Source organism: Canis lupus, chromosome 14 (assembly GCF_003254725.2).
Source record: "Canis lupus dingo isolate Sandy chromosome 14, ASM325472v2, whole genome shotgun sequence".
NCBI classification, from domain to species: domain Eukaryota; kingdom Metazoa; phylum Chordata; class Mammalia; order Carnivora; family Canidae; genus Canis; species Canis lupus.
This window is the reverse complement of record NC_064256.1, coordinates 60,177,713-60,201,518: the sequence shown is the minus strand read 5'-3', so window position 1 is coordinate 60,201,518 and position 23,806 is coordinate 60,177,713. Positions and strand designations below refer to the sequence as shown.

The window sequence follows — 23,806 nt, the reverse complement described above, 5'->3', positions numbered from 1 at the left end:
AGATTTCTTACTAAGTGTAACTTAGTATAGGGAGTGTACTAGTTCTCTTTTTCATGAGTAGTTTTGTTCCAGTGTTCCTCAGAGTTTATGGAAACTACGCGAAGGGCACACTGCTGCCCTTAACAGCTCCAGCCCTTTAATCTTTTAGGAGGGAGGACCTCCTGGAGAGCTGGGGTCCTGGGAGGGAGGAGTTCCTGGAGTCGCAGTGCCTGGGAGGGAGCACAGAGCCTGTGCATTTTCCCTCCTGGGGAGATCTCTCCCATCCTTGGTCCCTACCAGGCCGCAGTAGTGCATTGTGTGCCCCTCACTCCCGTTCCCTCCGTGCAGACCTTCCTTATCTCTCTGTTGGGTGGAGCTAGTGTAGACCTTCTGTGAGTGTTCATGCCGAGGGAGGAGGGATGTTGCAGCCCAAAGACTAGGAGGAGCCGCTGTGTTGCCATCCCCTGCTGCTGCCCAGTCGCCGTGCTCTCCTCCAAGGCTGACCTGACTCGGTGGCCCCGTTGAGGGGCCCTACTGCCTTGCTCTTAGTGTTTGTCCCAGGGGAGAGCTGTATCTTAAGAGCCGCACCTGGGGCCTGGCCTCCTGGCAGGACAGGGCACCCGTCGCCAGCACTCGGAGTGGCCTTGATCTCAGCCACCTGAGGAGACGACTGCATGCTCCCTGCGGACAGTCTTCCAGGAACATGATTGCTCCGTGGACATCGCAGCTGGGGGCCATTTCTCCGCTATTAATGATAAGGGTAAATGAATCGGATGGCAGAGTCAGAGGGTGTTAATAGTGGATGTATCAGAAGGTGTTTATAAACTGTGTGACGGGGGCTCCTGGTGGCTCAGTGGGTGAGCATCTGCCTTGGGCTCAGGTTGTGACCCCAGGGTCCTGGGATCGAGTCCCGCATTGGGCTCCCTGCAGGGAGCTACCTTCTCCCTCTGTCTGGGTCTCTGCCTCCCTCTCTGTGTGTCTCTCATGGATAAATAGATGAGTAAATCTATCACCAAAGGACACTATTTCCAAGATAACTGTACAGTCTTTGAACTAAGTTTGTTGTCTGTTTCCTTCTTTAAAAAAAAAAAAAAAAGATTTTATTTATCTATTTGAGGGAGAGACATAACGGGTGGTGGGGAGGAGCAGACTCTGCTGATCAGGAAGCCAGATGCAGGGCTTGATCTGGGGACCTAGAGACCAAGGCCTGAGCTGAGAGCAGACGCTTAACTGACTGAGCCACCAGGCCCCCTTGTCTGTTTTCTTCTAATTGTAGAGCAGAGGCAGGTAGAAAGAGCACTCTGAGAAGCTGAAAAATGTTTGGATTCTCCTCAATTATAGTTACGTTGTAATTGATAAGTTTCTGTTGATTCACTCATCCCACTGAAAAGCAGATACATGTGTGCCAGCGACTCAGTCAAACCCCAGCCCCAGGACGTAATTGGACCTTCAAGCCCCTCATTTTATTTTCCTTAAGAAAAAACTATGCCTTCTTAGTTGAAAATGAACAAATCTCACATTTCTTTACAGTTCTTCTGCTGTCCAGGTGGTGCCAGCATAAAAAGAATTGGAGGGAAAAAGGTAGAGGTCAGCTTCTTCTATGTATTCATCTTTTTTGCACCATGTTTTATTACTGGGGTTTTTACTATTAAGAAAAATGCAGGGAGTAGGGCGCCTGGGTGGCTCGGACGCATAAGCATCAGACTCTTAGACTTCAGCTCAGGTCATGATCCTCAGGGTCATGAGACGGAGCCCTGCTTGGGTCTCTGCAGGAGCATGCAGCCTGCTTGAGACTCCCTCTGCCTCTGCCTCTGCACCCCCCCCCCCACTCACTCTTTCTCTGCCTCTCAAAAAAAGGAAAAAATTTCAGAATTCAGAGATCCCTTTGGAATGGCTTTATCAGTTCTTTTCTGTGAAGCAGTCTTGATACTGTACGAATTTGTGGAGCAGAATTCTGGTCTTTGTCCCTAGCTGTGTGGATTCATGGCAGGGGGCCTCTGCTTCCATTTGTCTTAAAAGTAGATGCTGGTCTATTTTTTTATAAAGAGAAAAATGGTTATTTATCTCCTTTGCTCCATCTGTGTTTTTCTATCTCACATACGCTTCTGCCTATGAATTTACAACTCTCGAACGATTCCATTAAGAAGGGAATGTTGAGTTATTTGAACTAATGTATATTTGAATGTGTTTGAAATAACATACATTGACTTGGGGGGAACCTTGATTTCCTGTGCTGACTCATGCCTTAGAGTGCAGGAAAGAGAAGGACCAGATTTTGTTTTAAAGGAAAGTATCTTTGGAAGTGTCATAGTTTTGTTTGATGGAAGTAGTCCTGTGTCTCTCCAGTAGATGGAGCAAGCATTCCCTGAAAACAGAACATTTTTGTCCTTTGAGAACTTGGTGATAAAGGTGGCACTATTTAAGGAGTATTCAGTAGCCTTCACGACATTTTCTTTTTTAAAAAATGTAAGAAGAAAGGTTAGGAGAAGGTGAAGTGGTAGTTCACTTTGGACATATCGAACTTGTCAAGACATCAAATTAATGTAGAAAAACTTTAATGCTTAGTAGTAGGTAAATGATCATAGATGCCACTAAGGTCATTTTTAACCAAAAATACCTGAAACTTGAAATTTCAAATTTCTTTTGTAAATGTCAAAGGTTTTTTTCTTTTTTTTTCTTTTTTGTATTAACTATCTTGATTTCATTTCTCTTTGTATCCTGCATTCATAGGCAGAAGTACTGTGAATATAGTCTAATAGGCAAAGAAATAAATGGAATTTTTAAGCTTTAAAATGAAATAATGGGAGACAATTTACAAGCATAGACCAATGAAGGTGCCATGTACAACGAGGCTGGGGTTAATTAGACTATATTCACTTTCCTTTATTGTGTTATTCTCCCCCAAATAAATAGACATAGGTGAGAAAGAAACTGTATATCAGGGTGCATTTTTCCATAGTATTCTAGAATTTTTTTTATTTGTTGGTAAATAGGAATTTCTCAAGAACCTAAGAAAATTCAGTAGCTGGAACACATATGTACGCTACAGAAAATTGACTTTTGCCTGATGAATGAGAACTAGCTTTGTTGTAACTTGTGAAATATCCTAGTTACACTTGATTTTAGAAAGACAGACACATTTTTGTCCCAGTCTTGGAAAGTTGTCTTTAATGGTCAAAGCTGGAAAATTTATTGTCACTCCCCCATGCTTTCCAGAAAGTCCTTCAAAGAATGCAGTTGGATAGGGATATTTTTCAGGGTGTCCTGCTCCTACTAATGTAACGGTGACGACGGTCCCTGGATTGACCTCGTGCCTTACAGCTGCGGAGGCCCCTCCACGTCCCTCACTCTGTTTCTGTAGGGACGCTGTTGGTCACACTCAGGGCAGATACTACTGTTCTGTGTGTGAGACAAGTGGGGAAGTCCTCCCAGGCACCAAGTAGTTGAGGGGACGTAAAAATACCACTCGTTTGTGTCCTCCTCTGCTCTCCCTCTCCTTCCCTGCCTCCGTCTCTAACTGTGTTCACTGTTTCATCTGTCTGAAGGAGCATATATTGCTCCCCCTGATACTCGCTTCCGCGTGCAGGGATGTCCGTGACCATGGTGACTCCTGGCCTTAGCTGGCGGGGTGGGTGAGCGCAGGAGCCGGCGCCCTCGGCATCTCCCGGGCGGTCCGTGGTGGCATCCTGGCACAGACGGCCATCCCGGCCAGCACGGTCTGCGGCTGCAGTTCGGACACTGCGTCCAATAGGAACGCCTAGGATGGAGACAAAGAAAAGAGAAAAATCCGTGAAAAAGTACTGGGCCTCCTCAGAGATGCCCGCGATGTCCACACGTCAGCAAACTTTTTGTAAAGATTATTAGTCGAGTTAGAATCTGGGGGAACTTTGAGATCGCTCGATGTAGCACGTTCCGTTTTGACTAAAAGGCCCCATGGTTCTGCGGCCCTGGTTCACACTGTGTCACCTGAAGTGCAGGCGACTCCCGGGCACCTGGCCGCCGCGGGGGGTGGAGCAAGCGACTCCTCACCTCAGGGCTGGGAGGTCAAGCCCCGGGTTGGAACTTTAAAGAGAGAAAGTGCAGGAGTCCCTTTTGTGGATAACGGGGTAGTGGCTAGACTGGACTCCCGAAATCCTGTGTTTGCTTTCATAGCGGCCAACGCTTCTCTTAGGTTTTGATCTTCCGCAGTAAGGTAAATACCAAAATAACATTCTGTTGAAACTATTTGAATACTCGTGATTCAATAAAAGTATAAAAATATCAACTTCATGGAATATCCTAGGTCTACCCAAGGCTTTTTCTCTTCCCTTGACACACAGAAATTTTTGCTGAAGATTTACTGCCTTTCTGTTCTTATAATAGTTCCTAATGACAGACCTAGAAACGGCCATGTAGTCGTCCCCCAAACGTCTGTGGAGCATCTGCTGTAAGAGGCACGGTGCTGGGATGGAGTGATGAGTCGTGGCCGACGCGGCCCTGGCCCTTGCAAGGACGTATGGTCCCGTATGTATGGCGCGCTATAGGCCGTGGCAGGGCGATGGACGTGTCCACATCCTGCCTAATGTGCGTAATAACGGCATGTGACCCCACCAGGGGTGCCAAGGAGGGGTTCCCCGAGAAAGGTGATGGTCACACTGGGGGGTGGGGAGAAATGGAGACGTGAGACTCCAGAGCTAGACTAGTTTAAATTGTGGGAAACGAGTGAGGTTGTAGGAAGTGTGGGACTGCTGGGCTAGGACAGAGCACGGGGAACAGGGGGCGTGTACGAAACAGTACGTGGGGTCAGAGCCGAGGAAAGTGTCTGTGGGCCTCAGAACGGGCAGCGTTTACAGATGTGAGCCCCCACCCAGATCTAGGCCCACTCTCGTGTCCGGAGTTCAAGAGCAGAGGATCAGAGAAAGGTGAGCCGGAGCAAGAGCAAAGCTGGGTCCCTGCCTGTGTGTCAGGCAGCTTATCCCCACGGTCGGGCCGAGGCGCCGCGCCGGAGCCCCCACGTCTTGAGCCGCAGCCCCACACGGCCCCGCGGCCACAGATGAGATGGGCCACGAGGCGTAGATCTGAAGCCCAGGTGACCCAGTGTTGGCAGAGCAAGGCGGGGAGGGAAGCGAGTCTGTGAAATGGCCGGCGGCAGGAGGGATTCAGACGCCCTTGTGAGGACGCGCGTGAGGATGAGTTACTTTAAAGGCGGGCAGTTTGTCGCGTGAACGGAGTCCTCCAGAAGTGTCCCCGTTCCCGAAGACCAGAGGGCGACCTCCCAGAACGAGAGCTCCTCCGGAACGCAGAGGTGATCCCCGGAGCCCATGATCCAGGTGTTACAGAAGCTTGGTTTTCCCCCAACAGAAACGTCTAGAGACTCTAGTAAGATGATGTTGGAAGTGAGGGTATTTCCGTCATGACCCGGATGCTCGTCAATTTGGAGCGGAATGCAGGTGCTCAGTGGTGGCACCGGACGGCCGCCTGGCTGAGCCCGAGCGCCTGTGAGGAAGACGCGGCCGTCCTGAGGCCCCGTGTGTCCCCGGCCCCGCACCCTCCTCCCCTCACGCGGCCCAGGGTGTCTCCCGTGAGCTCGCCGCGGCCTCGTCCTTTTACTGCGGGATTCCTGCCCGTAGCCGGCAGCCCCAGACGTGCTGGGAAGCTCGGAACCTCAGATTACCTGTTCGGTGACTTGAGCTTGGAGCGCGCACACCGGAGGAGCCTTCCAGGCGGCGCCTGTGCCCACGGTCCGTCTTGAGACCCGCCGAGCACGGAGAAGGCCCGACTCTCTCCCGACGGAAGGCGGAGGCCTGCGGTTCTCTGCTGACTCGGTGACGCGGGTATCAAAGTCGGGCTCTGCGGGCGAACGTCGGGCCAACAGGGAAGGCGCTGCGGAGCCAGGAAGACCCGGTTCCATAGGCGCAAACCCTGCGCTGAGACTCCTGTTCGTTGCGCCCGAGCCCCTTGCAGTTCCTAAAAGGAGGAGAGTTCATAAGGGCCCAGTCACAGACGCCGGGACGCCGACCCGCTGGGCGTGAGTGCTCGCACCCTGGCTGCTCGGTGCGCCGCGTGTCCGCCGGCCGTGACCCCACAGCGGCCCGGGGAGCCTGGCCGCGGCCTGTGCCCGCCTCGCGGGGGTGGAGGCGCGGGCCTGGGTGTGCGCGGGGCAGCCCGCTTGGAGCCGCCTGCCCCCCAGCTGCCGTGCTGCCCTCGGAACAAAGCGGGAACGGCTGCGCCCGTGAGATCCGGCCTGCGGGTTGGCGTCGGCGAGGACCGGCGGGCGGCCTGGAGGCCGTGACCCGGGCGCTGCATGGGCGCGCTCTCGCCAAGGCCGGCAGCAGAGCTCCTGCCCGCTTGTCCTCCAGGTGTGCGCGGGAAGTTAGGGGGCAGCGCCCCGACGGGCCGTGAGCCACGGGGACAGCGCCCGCGACGGCCCGCGCAGGGTGACTGGGTGGCGTCGGCCTCCGCAGAGGGCCCCTCGCAGCGCCGCGCCCTGTGCTTCCGTGTCGTCGGGAGCGGCCCGTGGCCATGTGAGCAGCGTGCTCGCACCGACCCCTCCGGTGTCACCGCTGCCCCGCCAACGCCAGCCTGGAACGCAGCCGGTGCACGCCCTGGGGACTCCCGGGAGACGGCGCCTCTGAGCAAGAGGGGGCGCGGCGCCTCTGACGGCCCCAGCCCCGGGAACCTGCTCGGAAACGGGGGGAAGAAGCCCACATTCACCTCACGGTTGCCGTGGGAAGTCTCCACAGCGCCCCCGGCTGCGCGGCCCGTTCCACAGCAGGAGTCTTGGGGTTCTTCCCGGCAAGCCCGTCAGATCGCGGGGGCTCCTCACCGTGGCCCTCAGAGCGCGGGGGCTCCTCACCGTGGGTCCCTCAGATGTGGGGGCTCCTCACCGTGGCCCCTCAGAGTACGGGGCTCTGTCCGCCGACGCCCCGCGGGCCCTCCCTGCTTCCCCACCGCCCGCGCCCCACGTAATTGGGGGAGCCTTGGGCCCCGGGCAGGAGTCGGGTCCGGGCGTCTCGGGGCGGGTGGCGGGTGGCGGTGGCGCTGTGGTCTCCAAGGCGGTGCCTGGGCTGCGGGGTCGTGGAGGTCGTGAAGGCGGGAGGGCGGGAGGGCGGGCGGCCCCGAGGCCGAGGCCGAGCAGCGGGCTGAGGGCTGCGGGCGCCTGAGGGCGAGCGGCCCCCTGGGCTCCCCGGAGCCGCCGCTCCGCGCCCGCCCGCCGCATTGTTGTCAGTTAAATGGGATCACGGGTGTCTGGAAGGTGTTCGAGAATGAACCGAAAATCATTTTCACAAGTGGATGATTACTTCTGCCACATGTTAACCGAACTCTATCAGAATGGCCCAGTTCTTGAGCCTGCATTAATTGCTCTTTCAACCTTGACTGAGGTTTCTCTTTAAGAAAGCCCTTTCCAGGACTGAGCGCCTCTATATATTGATTTTCCCCCCTTTCTGTATTTTTCCTTGAAAAACGAAGCCCTGTGCAAGGAAGACTTTATCATTCGACATGTAGATTGATGGTTCCATTGCTTTGAATTAAAAGTAGACTCAAGTGATCCAGCAGAATAGTCCTTTTATCCAGGCGCTGAAGGATTCCCATGTTCTGTACACAGTTAAGGTTTTCAAATATTCATTAGTGATGATTTTTCATCATAAAGTGAAACCATGAACTCCCACAGCATGGACTCAGTGCAAATACACGGGCACATTCTCCTTTCTATTAGACGTGTGGGCCACCAGCCTAATTGAAACTTAACTACAATATTTAGTACGGAGGATTTTTCTGCATGTCGAAGCGTTCTCTGAACAATCTTCAAGTTAGAAAGAGTCTATAAAGTGCTTTTAAGGTGGTTGGGCAGCTGTAACTAGTGATTTCACGTTCCCATTTTCCATCTTAAATATGGCACACGGCGTATTAGCTGCTTGTTCACTAGAATACTGCAGGGCGTGCTGGAGCTCAGACGGACTGTGTCAGCAAGTGGAGTTAAATCTCAATTTTAAAAACTAACTAGAAAATGAGTTCTTGAGATTTCATTAACTCTGTGCCCATATGTATTAGCAGAAAATATACACCATTTACAGAAAAGTGGTTTAATTTATTATTATTAATAATTTTGGAGGGATTTTGGCTTAAAGGAAGGCAAATCACAGAAGGATATACGTGAATCTCCTTTTAAAAAACGTTCAGAGGGGCATAGTAATGTTACCGATTTTTGTTTGCTTGAAGCTCATTTTTACCAAACTCCATTTTTCTTACTCTGTTCTTGAGACCATTTCATTGGTAATAATACATCTTGGTAATGAGCAACACAGATCAAACAGAAGTGTTTATTCCTGTTGTCACAAAGCATTCTGATGGATTTCATAAAGGCTCTGCTTTTTTTTTTTTATTTTTATTTTTTTAGGCTCTGCTTTTGTCTACAAAATGAAAACTTCAGAAGCAACTTGGCTTATTAACACATAACTCTTGTAGGGACCATAGTGATATCATAAAGATTGTGCCGTTTGTGGTGTTGAGAGTCTCTCGTGACTGTAGGCAGCTATGGGTAGAGAAGATGAAAAATAATGCCCTGTTTGCCTTGTTGGTGGGCCTTATCAAAGTTCTTTAATTTTCTCTTTCCTTCTCTTCACGAGACGTTTTTCCTAAAAGCACCCACATCCTATTTTAAATGTGCAGTCAAAAATCTTAAAGTTCAGTGTCCCATAGCCTATATTTGAGGATAGAGGATGACCCAAGAATACTTGGCAATACCAAAAAAATGGTCCTAAGCGAATGAAACATTGGTACACAGTTTTGTGCCTTGTTTTCGAGCAATGGTCGCTGTGTCTCTTTGGAACTACTTGCACTCTCCATCAGAAGCAGACCTAGAAGAGGGATTACTTCTTTAAGATTATTGCTGTGTTTATACTGATTTATAAAACCAAATGCTTCAAGGCTTTAAGTCTTATGTGTTAAATCCAAGCTTTGTGTCAGTGCTGCTAATTTCTTTGTCACCTAATCCCATGTAAGAAGAGAAGATTTTAAAGTTAAGCAGGCAATTTTTTGTTCAAAGGGAACAGCTTCTTAATACCTTAAGTTGGATGTATTGATGAAAGCAAACACTATTAAGTAGTATCTGAGCAGTTACTTTAAAGTAATCCAAAATACTCCAGTTACAAGAGTATTGTGCTGCACTGGAAATGGTTCACTGGAAAAAAATGTTACATCTTTAGTACAAATTAGAATTGGAAATATATTCTTTTCAAATATGTATGTACAAAAGAATATCTCTCTTACTCCCATTCAAGTAATTCTTGGATCAGATTTAATTTAGATGAGGAATTTTTTCCCCCACGGCTATACTCTAATAGAGACCTGGAGAATGTAGTAGGACTGTGAAAAGGGCTGATATGTGTTCCTTCATTTTCCATCCACTTGCTACTTAGCTGAAATAATTTAACAAGGATAAGTATAAAAAATGCTTCATTTAAAACCAAATTCAATAGGTTGATGAAAATGAATAATGTTGAAAACCCTATGAAAAAAAAAAAAGAAAAAAACCTGGCTTTCCTCTTTAAAACCTCTTCAAAATAAGGTGAAAAAAGCCTAGCAGTGCGCATTAGAGAATGTTGCTCTCACGCTGTATGATAAATATTTATTTTACTGGATAACATCATAAATTGTCACGTAGAGCCCAGTTAACTCTGTGTTCCCAGTTTGACTGGTATTTGACAGGTCTGATTTACATACCCTTGAAATTTTTTTTTAATTTTAGTTAATTATACAAGATTCAGAAGAAGCTAATTATGACTCAGCAGGTTACAAAATATTCAGGGAGATTATAACTGCTGAGCCGACTCCCCGACAGACCTATAGGACATGAACCAAGATAGTCTCTGTCCAGAATGACGAATATACTGCCTGGAAGATATTCTCTACATCTTTATTGTAGAATCAGATTCTATAAAGCAATAAAAAACCAATTTGTTTAGAATTCAGAAAGGATAATATTAATAATAGGTTTTTAAAACTCTAAACTATCTTTATGAAACAGAAATGGATGACAGGTAAATAGCTTTCAAAGATCTGTTTAATTAATATCATTGCTAGATTTAGCCCTGTCGACCATACGTTCTCCTTTACAGAATTGTACAGTTATAATTGATGTTCATAATAATGACCCTGAGATGCTATAGGGTCCTTTCTAAATCATTAAAGAAAGATAAAATTATATTTTATAACTATTTGAAATCAAGTTGATGTATATATATACAAATTCTTTAAAAAATAGTTAATGGATATAGTCTATATAAAGTAACTCATTTTTAAATAATTAAGAATACTCAGTATCACTATGTAAGTGTAATGAACTGAATCTTACTGCCTAGTAGAGCATAATATACTAAATGTAACTTTAATATATTTTTCTGAAATAAAAACAACATTACTGGGTTTTTATCCATAAAAGAGAATTTGTAACCTAACACTGAATATTAAAAAAAAAAAAATAGGTGACGAGAGAATACCTTTTGATGTTTATAGAAGTTTCTAATAAATGGACTATGTGATGATGACCAAATATTCAAAAGATTTTGGCTTTTTGCTTACTCTCCCCACAACTCAGTCCTCCTAAAGCTAAGGTCACTGAACCACAAACTTGGGAATAGCCTTGAGAACTCGTAAACCATTTAACCGTTAAAGCTTGTAGGAGTTCTGCAGTACTCGGGTAGCTGTAGACCAAAGATAAGGATGTTTGTCAGGGTACTTGATTTTGTCATATCAGGGATAGGACTTATGGCTCTATAATGATTATGGTCCCCAAATTTCTCATAATGGTAATTTCTTTCTGATCATGAAAATAAGCCGTGCTCTCATACATTGCTAGTGGTAGTGTAAACTTGTACAGCCACTTTGGAAAACCAGTTTGGAAATTTCATGTAAAGTTACACACTTCACATATAATTCAGTGATCCTGCTCCTAGATACTTACCCGAGAGGAATGAAAACATAGGCCCACGCAAACACCTGTACATGCATGTTTATAGTAATTTTGTTTATGATTTGCTAGAAAAGTGAAAGCAATCCAAATACCCACCAACTGGCAAATGGATAAACATGTTGAAGTAACTTCATACAATGAAATATAATATTCATCAGTGAGAAGGAATGAACTCCTGATACAGACAACGGGGTGAATCTCAGAAGCCTTTTATTAACTGAAAGAAGCAAATACAATGTGCTCCATACTGTCTTTTTCCATCTATATGGCATTGTGGAAAACCATGTAAAGTCAGAAATCAGAACAGCGCATGCAGAGCTAGGGGATGTGAGGAGGAGGTGAATCATAAAGGGGCCTGAAGGGAATGTTGCAGGGTTGCAGGTGGGCTGTCAGTCCACTGTGGTGGTGGTTACTTACCTCCCTGTGCCAACACTCACCAGGTCACACACCTGAAGTGGATGATTCTTCCTTCATGTAAACTCTACTAATAAACCTTACTTTTAAAAAAATGGAAGAGGGATCCCTGGGTGGCGCTGCGGTTTGGCGCCTGCCTTTGGCCCAGGGCACGATCCTGGAGACCCGGGATCGAATCCCACATCGGGCTCCCGGTGCATGGAGCCTGCTTCTCTCTCTGCCTGTGTGTCTGCCTCTCTCTCTCTCTGTCTGTGACTTAAATAAATAAATAATAAATAAAATATTAAAAAAAAAAAAATAAAAAAATAAAAAAATAAAAAAATGGAAGATATGCTCAGTGAAGAAATTCAGTGGAAAAGTAAAGACGTAAAGACCAATATGAAGGAGCACCTGGCTGGCTCAGTAGAGCATGCAACTCTTGATCTTGAGGTCCTGAGTTCGAGCTCTACGTCGGGCATAGAGATTATTAAAAATACATGTATGTATGTGAGATTCATCTTTAATCTCCAGCATGGTATTAACTGCAGGCTTAACATTTTGGTGCATCTTACTGGATGTTCTTCCTATGCATATACTATAAGCTCATAAAGTTAAGTACATAAAGCTTATAAAGTTAGCTTTATAATAATTTTTCCATATCCTCCCTTCTTGGCATCACTTTTAATGGCCATTTACCCATTCCTTACCATTTGATTCTTTAACGGTTTTGGAGTTTTTATTTTAAACAATATTGATGAACATCTTGTTCTTCACTCTTAGTTTTAAATTTCTCTCACGCCTGGAATCTAATTTTATACCAGTAAAAAAGCAGCTAGACAGTGATACTAGGTACTAATCATTCCTAGAGTGGAAAAAACCTCGAAATTTGTTGAAGTTGAATTCAATGTGTTCTTATTCAGTATAGTTATCTTTTCTGATGTATTTGTGTCCATTTTATTTCATAACATTTTTGTCTGGCTAATGTGGAAACTGAAGAGCAGAAACTATCATTTTTACCACATAGCATTTATAACATTTCCCTTATGCAGTTAATCTTTTTTTGAATTGTCTTTTTTTTTTTCCTTGTACAATTCATGCCTAGCAACTTTCTAGACGTGCTTGTTCAGTTGTGACTTCCATATATGGCTGATTAAATTCCTTCTCGTAGTGCAACACCCCAAAATACCTCATGGCCCAACATTCAAATGCCTTCCTTGGTTCCAGTCTCAAATGTCTTTCATCCAATTTCTTATGACACCTCCCAATGTCCAGTGTACGCATCTATGTGTCCACCCACAGCTCTGCTGTTGTCGGAGAATTCCTACATCGTCATTCCCAGTTTGTTGGTGCGTGATTTTGAATGATGTTGCAGCGGGTGTAGTATTCCTCGTGTAAGACCGTTGCTCCCAGGAAGACTTGCCGACACTTGCTTGGGGTGTTGATGGTTTGCATGTCACCGTTCACCTTCACTTGCATATGACCCAGCAGCGTGCTGAGCAGCGTGCTGAGCGAGACACTTGAAGGAGCGGAGAAGCGGGCCGTGGTCACAGGCAAAGGTGACTCCAGATGTCTTCTGTGGCTCCGAGGCAGCTGTTTGGTGTACATCTTGCATCTGTCGTGTCCACAGTACCCAGCTCCTGAGGTCATTGCTGTTAACCCTGTGAGAGGAGTTTGGGTGTGTGCCTTTCAGGAGAGGGAAATGACACAGGAGAGGCAGCAAGAGAGCAGCGAAACACTGTCACCAAAACCGTAGAAGAGAAATTAGAGGCTAGAGCGCAGGTGAGGCAAAGGGCGTTGGAGGGACCTCAGGAGGAGCTAGTGAACAGCTGAGAACAGTAGCCGTGGATGCTAAATGAATTCGAGTTATGCCCAGGAGCGTGGTGTCAGGGGTGTTGTGCAAGCCCAGCAGAAGTTACCCAGCTAGCGGATGTGTCTGGAAGAAACTACGTAATTGATTTGGGCAGTGCAGATGATGATTTCCCATGCAAAAGCCTAGTTTTTATTTCCACTTTGAGTAATTGCAGGTTTATTTTCTTGATTCTGAAAATCCAGAACCCAGGACACCAAGCTCATAGATACAGAGACTGGATGGGTGGTTGCCAGAGCCGGGCGGGCCGGAGGTTGGACAGATGGGGAAGAGGTATTAAAAAGAATTTAAAAAGAGTGCCCATCCATTTCAACATGCCTCAGCCAACATCCTGCATTTCTTCTTAAAAATGGGGCGAGGTTTGCTTTGCTTTGCAAAAGAAAATTATTTAAGTAAGACAGAAACGAAAAAGTCATGCCAAGATTTTAGTTTTAAAAATCATGAAAGCCTCTGGGGGTGCCTGGGTGGCTGCGTCGTTTGAGCTTCTGACTCTTGGTTTGGGCTCACGTCATGATCTCGGGGTCGTGGGACGGAGCCCCACGGGAGCTCTGCGCTCAGCAGGGAGTCTGCTCCTCTGCCTCTCCTCTGCCTCTCCCCTGATCACGTACTCTCTCTAAATAAATAAATATTAAAGTAAAATAAACAAAAACAAGAGTCTCGAGACTTTTAAGCCCCCAAATAAATGATTAACCGTAGTACTTTTTTATTACTCAGAATTGCAAATAAATTTAGTTTGCTTAGCCTTTACAGTGACAAACCTTCACATCAGAAATAAAGGACTGTGATAAAATATTGAAAAATCTTGAATTTAAAAATTAGGCCTGCAGTCGTCACATTTCAAACTTCTAACCGTGTTTCCCACTGTCGTAGAAGGTGTGTTTAAGGTTCCATGGTCAAATTTTAAAATAGCTCTCCATGATACGCTTCACTTGATTAATTTTTAGCATCATCTTTTTCTTCCTTGATATATGTATCTATATATTCAGTGAGAACCCAGGTCCTATTCTCAAATGATTGACTATTCATTTCAACTCCTGTTACCCTTAGCAACGCAAAGTTAAACCAAAGCCCAGGTTGTAACTCTGTTGAATTAACGCCACGGCCTCCTCACCCACATTGCGGTCTGAATTCCGTGGTTAGGAAAATTTGCAGTAAGATACTTGCATAAATCAGCTCAACCAGCAAATCGTGAGACTGGGAGACACCGCAGAAATCAGCAAACCAAGTCCTCCGGTTGATAGTCGAAGAAACGGGAACGGCGGGGCTGGGTGCCGGCCTCACTCGGGGTCAGCTAGCCGGACAGTGACTCTTGGCTCTGTAGCCGCTGCCTCCGTGGGCCACACTCCCCAGCCCCGGTCATCGGAGAGCCGGGACACTGGGCGCCCTGTCCCCAGTTGTCGCCTTGGTCTCTCCGAAGACGTGTGTGTAGGAATACAATTCCCACTGGTTCTTTGATTATCCTTTCTGGCTCCAACTTTGCTCAGTTTGTCATAAGAACTAACAAATCGATGAGCCACATAAGTCAGTTCCCTTTCAAGAACCTAGAATAAGCTCAGTCATCCTGTACCACAGAAGCGACGTGCTGTCTCGGCGTTCAGATGAACTCAACTTCGCCTTTAGCAGGCCGGTCTCAGGAATAGACACCTACGGAAGAAACACGATTACACAGAGCCGCACCGTTATTCATCTAAAATATTCTTTGCTTGTTTTTCTTACCAGATATCTGTATGCCCTGGGACAGAAGGTTTGGAAAAGATGGAAAAAACGGTACTTCGTTCTCGTTCAGGTCAGTAAATTATTTTCGTGTTACAGAATCCATCCAACACAGCAGTTCTCAAACTTTTGTCTCGTGGGTTAGATCTACTGATTGATATTCACTGTGTTAGAAACTAAAACTTAAGACCTTTAAATATTTCATTTTAAAATAAAAGTACTAGGTTTTTTACATGCTAACACAAGCGACATTTTTGTGTAAAATAACTGTTTATAACTGTTTTCTGAACCAAACAATTTAGGGAAATGAGCGGCATTATTTTACACTTTTTCACATCTCTTTAATGTCTAGTTTAACAGAATGCAGCTGTATTTTCATATCAACTTTTGCATTCAATCTGTTGCAATATCAGATGAAATTTAGCCTCTGGAAAATTCCACTGTACACACATGAGAGAATAACTGTGAAAAAGGCAGATGATGCCTGAATATTATTATAAAAATAGTTTTGACCCTGCAGATTCCCTGAAACGATCTTAAAGTTCTCTAGGATGACAGGACCATACCTTGTGAAAAGCTGCGACATTCTGGTATTTTATAGATAAAGCATAATACTTAGAAGCTCCCGTGTTTTACAGATAAGCAATTTTTACGACCTATGCACATAATTAAATCTTTAAATTACCTGGACTGTGGATTTGATTGCAGTAGGGTTCTGCATATAGACCGATTACTGGGGTGGACATTCTGGTGGACTCTGTTTTGTTCTTTGTTTTTTAATCATGGGGGACGGTTGCTCATAGAATATACTCATCAAGTTAAACGTGCATAAGAGTGACCTTCTGAGTAGTAGTCGTTCATTCTATGATGAGTCCAAGCCATTTTATTCCCAATGGGTATATATGAAAAGAAAATCATCCTTGGTGCTCTCAACATAAAACAGTCTCTAAAATCTTATCAGTTCCTACGCATGCGTTGAGCAGACTTACGTGGCATCAGAATGACATGGTGAACGACGAGGTGGGAAACCTGTCAGTAAGGCTCTCTGTCCATTGTTGGATGTGCCACCATTGCATGGTAACTTCATGAAAAGTGTGAAAATTCGGTCAAAAGCTTTACCTGCATAGCACACAGCCAGCCTGTCTGGTTAAAATGTAGCTTCATGTGATGAAAGCCAGGATTTGGTCAGCTAATTTAACCAAAGATACACCTACATGTATCTCTCCTCTGCCTCTCCCCTGATCACGTACTCTCTCTAAATAAATAAATATTAAAATAAAATAAAATAAATAAAAACGAGAGTCTCAAGACTTTTAAGCCCCCAAATAAATGATTAACCGTAGTACTTTTTTATTACTCCCACATTGCACACCCACATCGGCAATCTTGATACAAAGCCCAGGCATTTGCTTTGAGTGCGGATCTCCTGTTTGAAGTTCTGGGTCGTGGTCTGTCCTCCAGAAACCAAACCCACGAGACCTCTCCTTGAGTTTCCAGGTTTAATTTTTTTACATTGGCACAAGAACTTAAATGCATTCATTTACTAAGCAGTTTTAACGCAGATCTTTCTGGGCATTTGATTTTATTCCTATTTATGTCTCCTCTATATCCTACAGATGTCTCACTCATCTATAACGTCACAACTTTGTATTAGCGACTAGTCTTTATCAGATCTTTTTAAAGCACTCAACTGATTTTTCACAGAAACAGTAGCTTTTTCATAGTCACACTTTGTGCATTACTCTGCAGATTTTTTCTTAATTCCATATTTTTAATAGCTGATGTTATTGGCACAAAACTGACTAGCTGACTCTTCACAAGCAGGGAGTCTTACATATTAGTCATTACATTTTTTTTTATTTTTAGGGTTTTTTTATACAGACTTTTATTTTTTTTTTAGTATTTTATTCCTGAGAGAAAGAGAGAGAGAGAGAGAGAGGCAGAGACCCAGGCAGAGGAAAAAGCAGGCTCCACGCGGGGAGCCTGACGCAGGACTCGATCCCGGGTCTCCAGGATCAGGCCCTGGGCTAAAGGCGGCGCTAAACCGCTGAGCCACCAGGGCTGCCTCAGACTTTTATTTTTTTAGAGCAGTTTTAGGTTCACAATAAATTTGAGAGGAAGGTACAGACATTTTTCCATATGCCCCCTGCCCCCACACATGCCACAGTCTCCCCATCATCAATGTCACTTGGTACGTGAGCCAACATTGAACATGACAGTCATCCAGCAAGTGCTGTTTATGTTAAGGTTCACTCTTGGTGCTGTGTGTTGTGTGTGCGCCAACAAATGTTTGATGGCCTTTGTCCATCGTTGAGGTGTCCTGCAGAGTATTTTCACTGCCCTAAAGATCCTGTTTCCTGCCTATTCTCCCTCATGGCAAAAACCTCATGGTGGTTTTTACCATCTCCGTAGTTTGACCTTTTCCAGGGTCGGAATCATACAGCACGTAGCCTTTTCACACTGGTTTCTTTCACTTAATAATATGCTTGTAAGTTTTCTCTATGTCTTTTCATAGCTCGATAGCTCATTTCTTCTTAGCACCGAATAATATTCCATTGTCTGGGTGAATCACAGTCTGTTCGTTCATTCACCCGTGGAAGGACATCTTGGCTGCTTCTAAGTTTTGGCAATTATGTATAAAGTTGCTATAATCACTCCTGGGCAACTTTTTATGGAGACATAAGTCTTCAGCTCCTTTGGGTAAATACCAGAGTGCAGTTGCTGGATCGTGTTCATTATGTTTTAAAGAATGAATCGGAGAGTGTTCGTTAGTCTAGAGACCTGGTTAAATGACGGGTTAAAAGAGTTCAACTATGTTCATTGTGTATATGAAAATGGACTCCATTAGAGCTGTCTGGAGAGATCAGGTGATCACCTCAAGCGTTTGGCCAGGCGAGGTTTGAGGTAATCCTCTGCTCCTTGCCTTATTTTCTGGCGTGGGATTACAGGAATCAAAAGTTATAGGACAAACTCGTATATGTTGATGATCACTCTGTAAAAGACTTTAGGAACGAAAGAATACTTTGAGATCATTAATTGAGATATCTTTGAGGAACATTAACCATGTCTCTGGGAAGCTAGAGCGTCCTCTTGGTAACAAAAGTAAGTTTAACATTTTAATTTTTTTTAAGGTTTTTATTTAGTTGAGAGAGAGAGAGCATGTAGGAGCTGGGGATGGGGCAGAGGAAGAGAATCTCAGGCGGACTCTCCGCTGAGCATGGACTGCAACTCAAGGCTCCGTCACAGGACCCTGAGACCATGACCTGAGCTGAAACCAAGAGTCAGATGCTTACCTGACTGCACCATCCAGGCGCCCTAAGTGTAACATTTTAAAGGGCACATTTTTAATTTAAACCCATAGGTAAAATTTAAAGGTGAGCTCATATGTTCCATAATTGAAATGCAGAAAAAATCACCGCCAGACTATAATGAATTCAGATTTACTCTACCTGAGATACCATCTTGCCATCTAAAGTCACATTTAAGCATTATAATTTTGCACAAATATACGTAATACACGTGCACTCGTACAGAGAATTCCACGGCCAGACCTAGGGAGGTAAACATGCCAGTACTCTGGCAACTTTTTGAAGTTTTAAATACATTTAAATCTTCCTTTCAATTCCAAATGTAATGGGAAGACAAACTGAATGCACACACTTCAAAATCAAGATGGATGTGTATGGAGATTCAGTGCGAGTGACCCGTTGGGAGGAACTGGGTGGTTTTTTTTAGTATTTTTAAAGAGCACTCTCATTCTGTTGGCACGCAGCTTGTAGGTTCATACCTGCGGGCTGCATTATTGAAAGGTGAAGGAGTCATTTTTCTAGGGAGGCCACTGTCCCCCTGCTGTGTCTGCTGCTGCCGTCGGCGGAATGGTGCTCTGGCGATAATGTGAATCTCATCACCACTTGTGAGTGGGTATTATATGAGTGATATAGCTGGAGATGTAGCCATCAGCTCAAGAATTTGTACTCATAAAAATTGATTGAGAGTCTGGTTTGGCCAGCTGCAAAGTCATTGTTCGAAGTGAACACTCGAATAGCTGCTGAGGTGAAAAGACCTTCATATAAACATTTAAAGCAGAGTCCAGAATGGGGAAATATTGATTAACGTGGGGTGCTTATTTAGCTTCTAAGTACGATCGTAAATGAGATTAGTTTGGTCCCCATTCAGTTTCTGAAGTCAGTGTAGTTACCATATTGAATAGATTCTTACATTTTGTAAGAGGCTGCCTTTTTTTTTTTTTAATGAAGATGGTAAATGTTAGTTTAAGCCAGATTGAAAGAACAATTGATTTTGAAGAATATGTTGGAAATCTTATCAAAATTAAACTCCAGTGTTTCTTATTCATTTTTCTTGTGCTTATTCAGCATTTTAGTATTAGATTTGGAGGATATCATGGTTGTAGAGTGCTTATAGCACTAATATATTTTTGTTTGTTATATAACGTGCAACCATTTAATAGCTTTGAAATTCTCGGATTTAATCAAACTGGATTATTTCGTGATTCTATAGTTTCTAGTGCCTATTCAAATGCTTCCACATGTTACATATTCTACAATAAAGTTAGATATTTCTGAAGCAATTCCCTGCTACAGTTATTGCTGTATCTTTTCTAATATTTACTAAGCAGTAGTAGCAGCCATTTGTGTGAAGCCCTTTTAACACATTATCTTATTTAATCCTCAGAATAAGGTATGTTTGAGGGATAGGTAATAAATACGATCCCTGTTGTACAGACGCAGTCGACGTACAAAGGGATTATTACCGGTATGTGGTGGAGTCAAGCATTCAAATCCAAATTTAATCTGCAAAGTAAGGAGGCTTTTATTTTCTCTGTCGTAACGCCGTGGCTAAATCGAGGCAAAACAAACACAGTTGATCTGAAGACCAACAGATACAGGGATGTAGGAATAATCACCGTGGATCATTAATTTCAGGAGGCACCAAAGAGTCTGACGACAAATGGCCAGTAAGTGAGAGCACAGAGCGTCTCACGCGCACGAGGGCCACTTACTGGGTGACATCACTAGAAACCGAAGTAGACATCGATGTTGTTTTGGCCCCGTATCAAAGTGTTCACTGCTTGTTGTCAACGTGTCAGAATCATGACTCGAAGTTGCTGCAAACAACAGCAGGCTATCAAGACGTAATGTTAATTACCCATGAGCTGAGTTGGCACAGGATGCGAACAGTCGGCCGTGTCACTGAGTGACGCGGAGCTGCTGCAGGCTTCCGAGCGCTCCCTGTGAGACGCCATCAGGAATCCGCCTTAGACGTGAAAGCAGTGGCTGCCCCAGCCTGTCGCCCTCAGAGATGCTCAGGGCGCGTGCAGAGCCCCCGCCGCGGGCTGCTGTCCCGTATGTGAGATACCGGTGATGCGTGGGGCTGTGTGGTCAGGGTGGAGCTTAGGCAGCGGCTGTGTCGGCCCAGAGCAACGTGGAGCGCAGAGACACTGTCAGACCAAGAAAGTCATGGACAGTGGCTCTCTAGCTGTATGTTTTATTTATTTATTTATTTATTTTATTAGAGAGAGAGAGAAGCAGGCTCCATGCTGGGAGCCTGATGTGGGACTCGATCCCGGGTCTCCAGGATCACACCCGGGGCTGAGGGCGGCGCTAAACCGCTGAGCCACTAGGGCTGCCCGCTTTATGTTTTAAATTTATTTAAAGTTTACAAACCCAGGGCACGTTCAATGTAGGATAAAATCAAATCATACAGAATTACTTATGGAGAAAATGAAGAGCCGTCATCAACAACAGCCCTGCCTTACGCACAAGCATTGCCATCTTATTCCGTTCTCCTTCCCAAACGACCGTTGCCAGGGAACCATCGCCGGTAGGATGGCCTTCTCCACTTCTCTCAGCGTGTTTGTGCTCACGCATGTGCGCACACACCCTTCGCTTCTTAACGGGATCATCCCGTGTGTATGCTGTAGACGGTTTTGAGCCCCGTTAAAAATATTACAGATGAGGTGCCACGTCAGCACATAAAAATCCACTTTATTCTTTTGACTGAATCCTATACTATGGATTAACTGATGTAATAAATGCCCCTCGTTGTTGGACATTTAAGTTGTTCCTTTTCTTTAGTCAATAAGCGATGCTGGGGCGCCTGGGTGGCTCAGTCGGTGAAGCATCTGGCTCCTGATGGCGACCTCAGGCTTGGGACACGGAGCCCCGCGTCGGGCTCCGCGGTGAGTACACAGCCCGCTCACGATTCCTCCTCCCCCGCTGCCTCTCTCTCTCCCTCTCTTTGAAAAGACCAGCAGTGGTACAATCAATATACACAGTTATCAAGCTTTGTGTGCGTGTGGCAGTGTTCTTACAGAAACAACGGATAACTGGGCCAAAGGGCGTGGGTATCTATACCATGGAGGATTACGAAGCTTTAGGTGACTCAGGAGTGCTTAGCTACCAGAACTTTGGCCTGCTTTTTCATTTGTCATTTTTTTATAATTAATAAACAGTCCTCATGTGTCAAGTAGCATACATTATTTTATCTTTCAAGATGCACAGTTGCCATATGAAAGAAAATCGAAAGTCCTATTGGTTGTAGGGCTTATTTGAAGCAAAATGTTAGTGAACAAGAATTTTTTTAGTTTTTTACTTTTTTAAAGATGACTCTTGCTTTGTGATCATTGAGCTTTCCATAATGGAGAAAAAATGGTCATATTATTTTATACAGTTTACCCCTGAACATGAACCACCAATGCATTTACTTTTCAAAATAGTTCTAAAATGTGAGCTATCACATGACGGTTTACCTGTGTCTTAGGAGCTAAAATCACAAAACACAAGATGAAGTGAACATGGGGTGGATTTAGTAAGGAGACTCTCGTAAGGATCAGGTGGTGATCCCGATGCAAAAATGCCTCTTTTGTATTTACCCGGTATTCCCTTAAAATTCCTGTTGTTGTCGTCCTGTTTAAATTCCAGGGAAATGTCTGATTCCTCTTACTGTATAGCTCATTCCTACAAAAAAGTGCAAAGGACCTATGAATGAGAATTGCCCAGTATTGTGAAGTCAGAATTAAATATTGTGGGCTCAGGGTTTTTTTTTAGAAAATTGTTTTTCAAGTCTCAGTTTTTGCAAGCTGTCTGTGCGCTGACGCGTATGTATGTATTTATATGCACACACATCTCTGTCCGTGCTACATACAGAGTGCGCCTGCCACTTAGCAAAGACTCAGGAGGTATTTAAGTGAGTGAATATTATCTGCCCTTTACTTTGGGTTCCTGCTCAAACCTCTATATGGAACATAATATTGTCTTCTGTTTGTGCACACACGACAACACCTACGTGTCCTCTTTGACCTGTAGCCCAAACAGTGTCCCGCTTACATCCGTCCTCTGCAGTTCATGTGCCGCTGTCCTGGCTAGAACTACCCTCAGCTTCACACCGACTCCTACGGTGTCATCCTGCCATTCTCCCTGGAACCTACTGTTTGCATTGCCAAAATCATGTATTTGAGGCATAACCCAGGTCTCGCCATTTGCTGCTGAAGTCATCCAGTGACTTCCCATTAGGCTTACAATTACCCCGCCGGCGACCTGGAGCAGGCCCTGCAGACCCGGGCCCGCGGCTTCCTGTTTGGTGTGTCCTCTCACACCGAGCAGCGCTCCGGCTTGCAGTGTTCTCCCTGGATTAATTACGGTGCCAAGAATTGGAGTTCAGTCTCTCAGTCACTGCCCTCCCTCTCCAAATGTACCCCAAATATATAATGCGGGTTTATTTTTTACGATATGATTTCTATGCAAATAGGCCTTTGCGATGAGTCCTGTGCTATTTGCACGTCTAATGGTTGTTGGGCTACTCGTCAGCCCGTCTATAGAAATTCTGAACATTCTCTTGCTTTCGCTTCCCCATGGCTGGCTCATTCTGCCAACCCATTTAAGTATCCAGTCAAATGTCATCTTAAATGGGCCTTTTCTGCCCACCCAATCTAAAGTATCTCTGTCCCAGCACCTTGTTTTATATTTTTCAGAGTATTTATTTCTAATCAAAATGATCTTTTTTATTTAGGTATTTTCCTATTAATTCTTTACCCTTCTAGAATATATGTCCCATGAAAATAAGGACCTTGTCTTTCTTATAATCTACTGTGAGTAGAAACTATTTGTTAAATATATGTGTGTTATCACTCTGAGCATTGTTTTTAAAAGACTGCCTTTCCCCTCTTTAGTTTCTACACCAATGGCTAAATTGTTTTTATGCCATTTGGTCAAGACAATGAATATATATTCCCCTCAAATCCATCATGATCTTGAAGATATAGTCCTTTTCCTTGATTAAATTAAGCTGTGGGATTTTTTTTAAAAATAACTCTAGCGGCACCTTTGGCCTCTACCAAGAGCGTTTCCAGCTAAGGATTTTTTAAGCCTTAATCTTTACTGAAATTAGATGGTGGCAGTTGCTAAGCTGCCAGCTGTTAACATGATCTCTGCAGTAGGAATACAACATGCAAACCTGAACGCTGTGGTCTCTGAAAACTCATAGTTAGCACTTACACGTGTGGACACAGACAGGTGTTGAACAGGTTGGCAATTGAAAATGAAGTGGGCGGGTTCCCAGACCAGATGCAGGTACCTCATGGGACCTCAGCAACTTAAGGGAAGGTGCCCCGTCAAAGGTAGTGATGCCAAAACCCGATTTAATGCTGTCCTCAGATTAAAGTCTGTTTTATCCCCCATTTCTCAATAAATCCATTCTTGATGGAGTTAAGAGTGGATTGGGTAAAGTATACTGAATGTTTATCATTGCTCTATCTTTCCACTGAAAGGATTTTCAATTGCAATGTAGTATATTATATAAGCTTTGTTCCATAATAGACATGGAAGCTTATAAGTGAAAACAAATACTAGGTCAGACCACCTGTTTCTGTCTAATTCCCTGTCATG

At 44.7% G+C, this 23,806-nt stretch overlaps 1 protein-coding gene across 15 annotated transcripts in view; it reads left to right on the top strand.

Annotated features, from left to right (window-relative positions):
• Window positions 1-23,806, top strand: part of CADPS2 (calcium dependent secretion activator 2) — a 454,345-nt gene that overhangs the window by 279,647 nt on the left and 150,892 nt on the right. For all 15 annotated transcript variants that reach the window (XR_007402156.1, XM_025477139.3, XM_025477137.3 and 12 more), the window contains one exon: window positions 14,910-14,976. Coding sequence is in view for 14 of the 15 variants with exons in the window: in XM_025477139.3 (XP_025332924.1) it covers window positions 14,910-14,976 (67 nt within the window). In the remaining variant the exon portion in view is untranslated. The remainder of the gene's footprint in view (window positions 1-14,909; window positions 14,977-23,806) is intronic.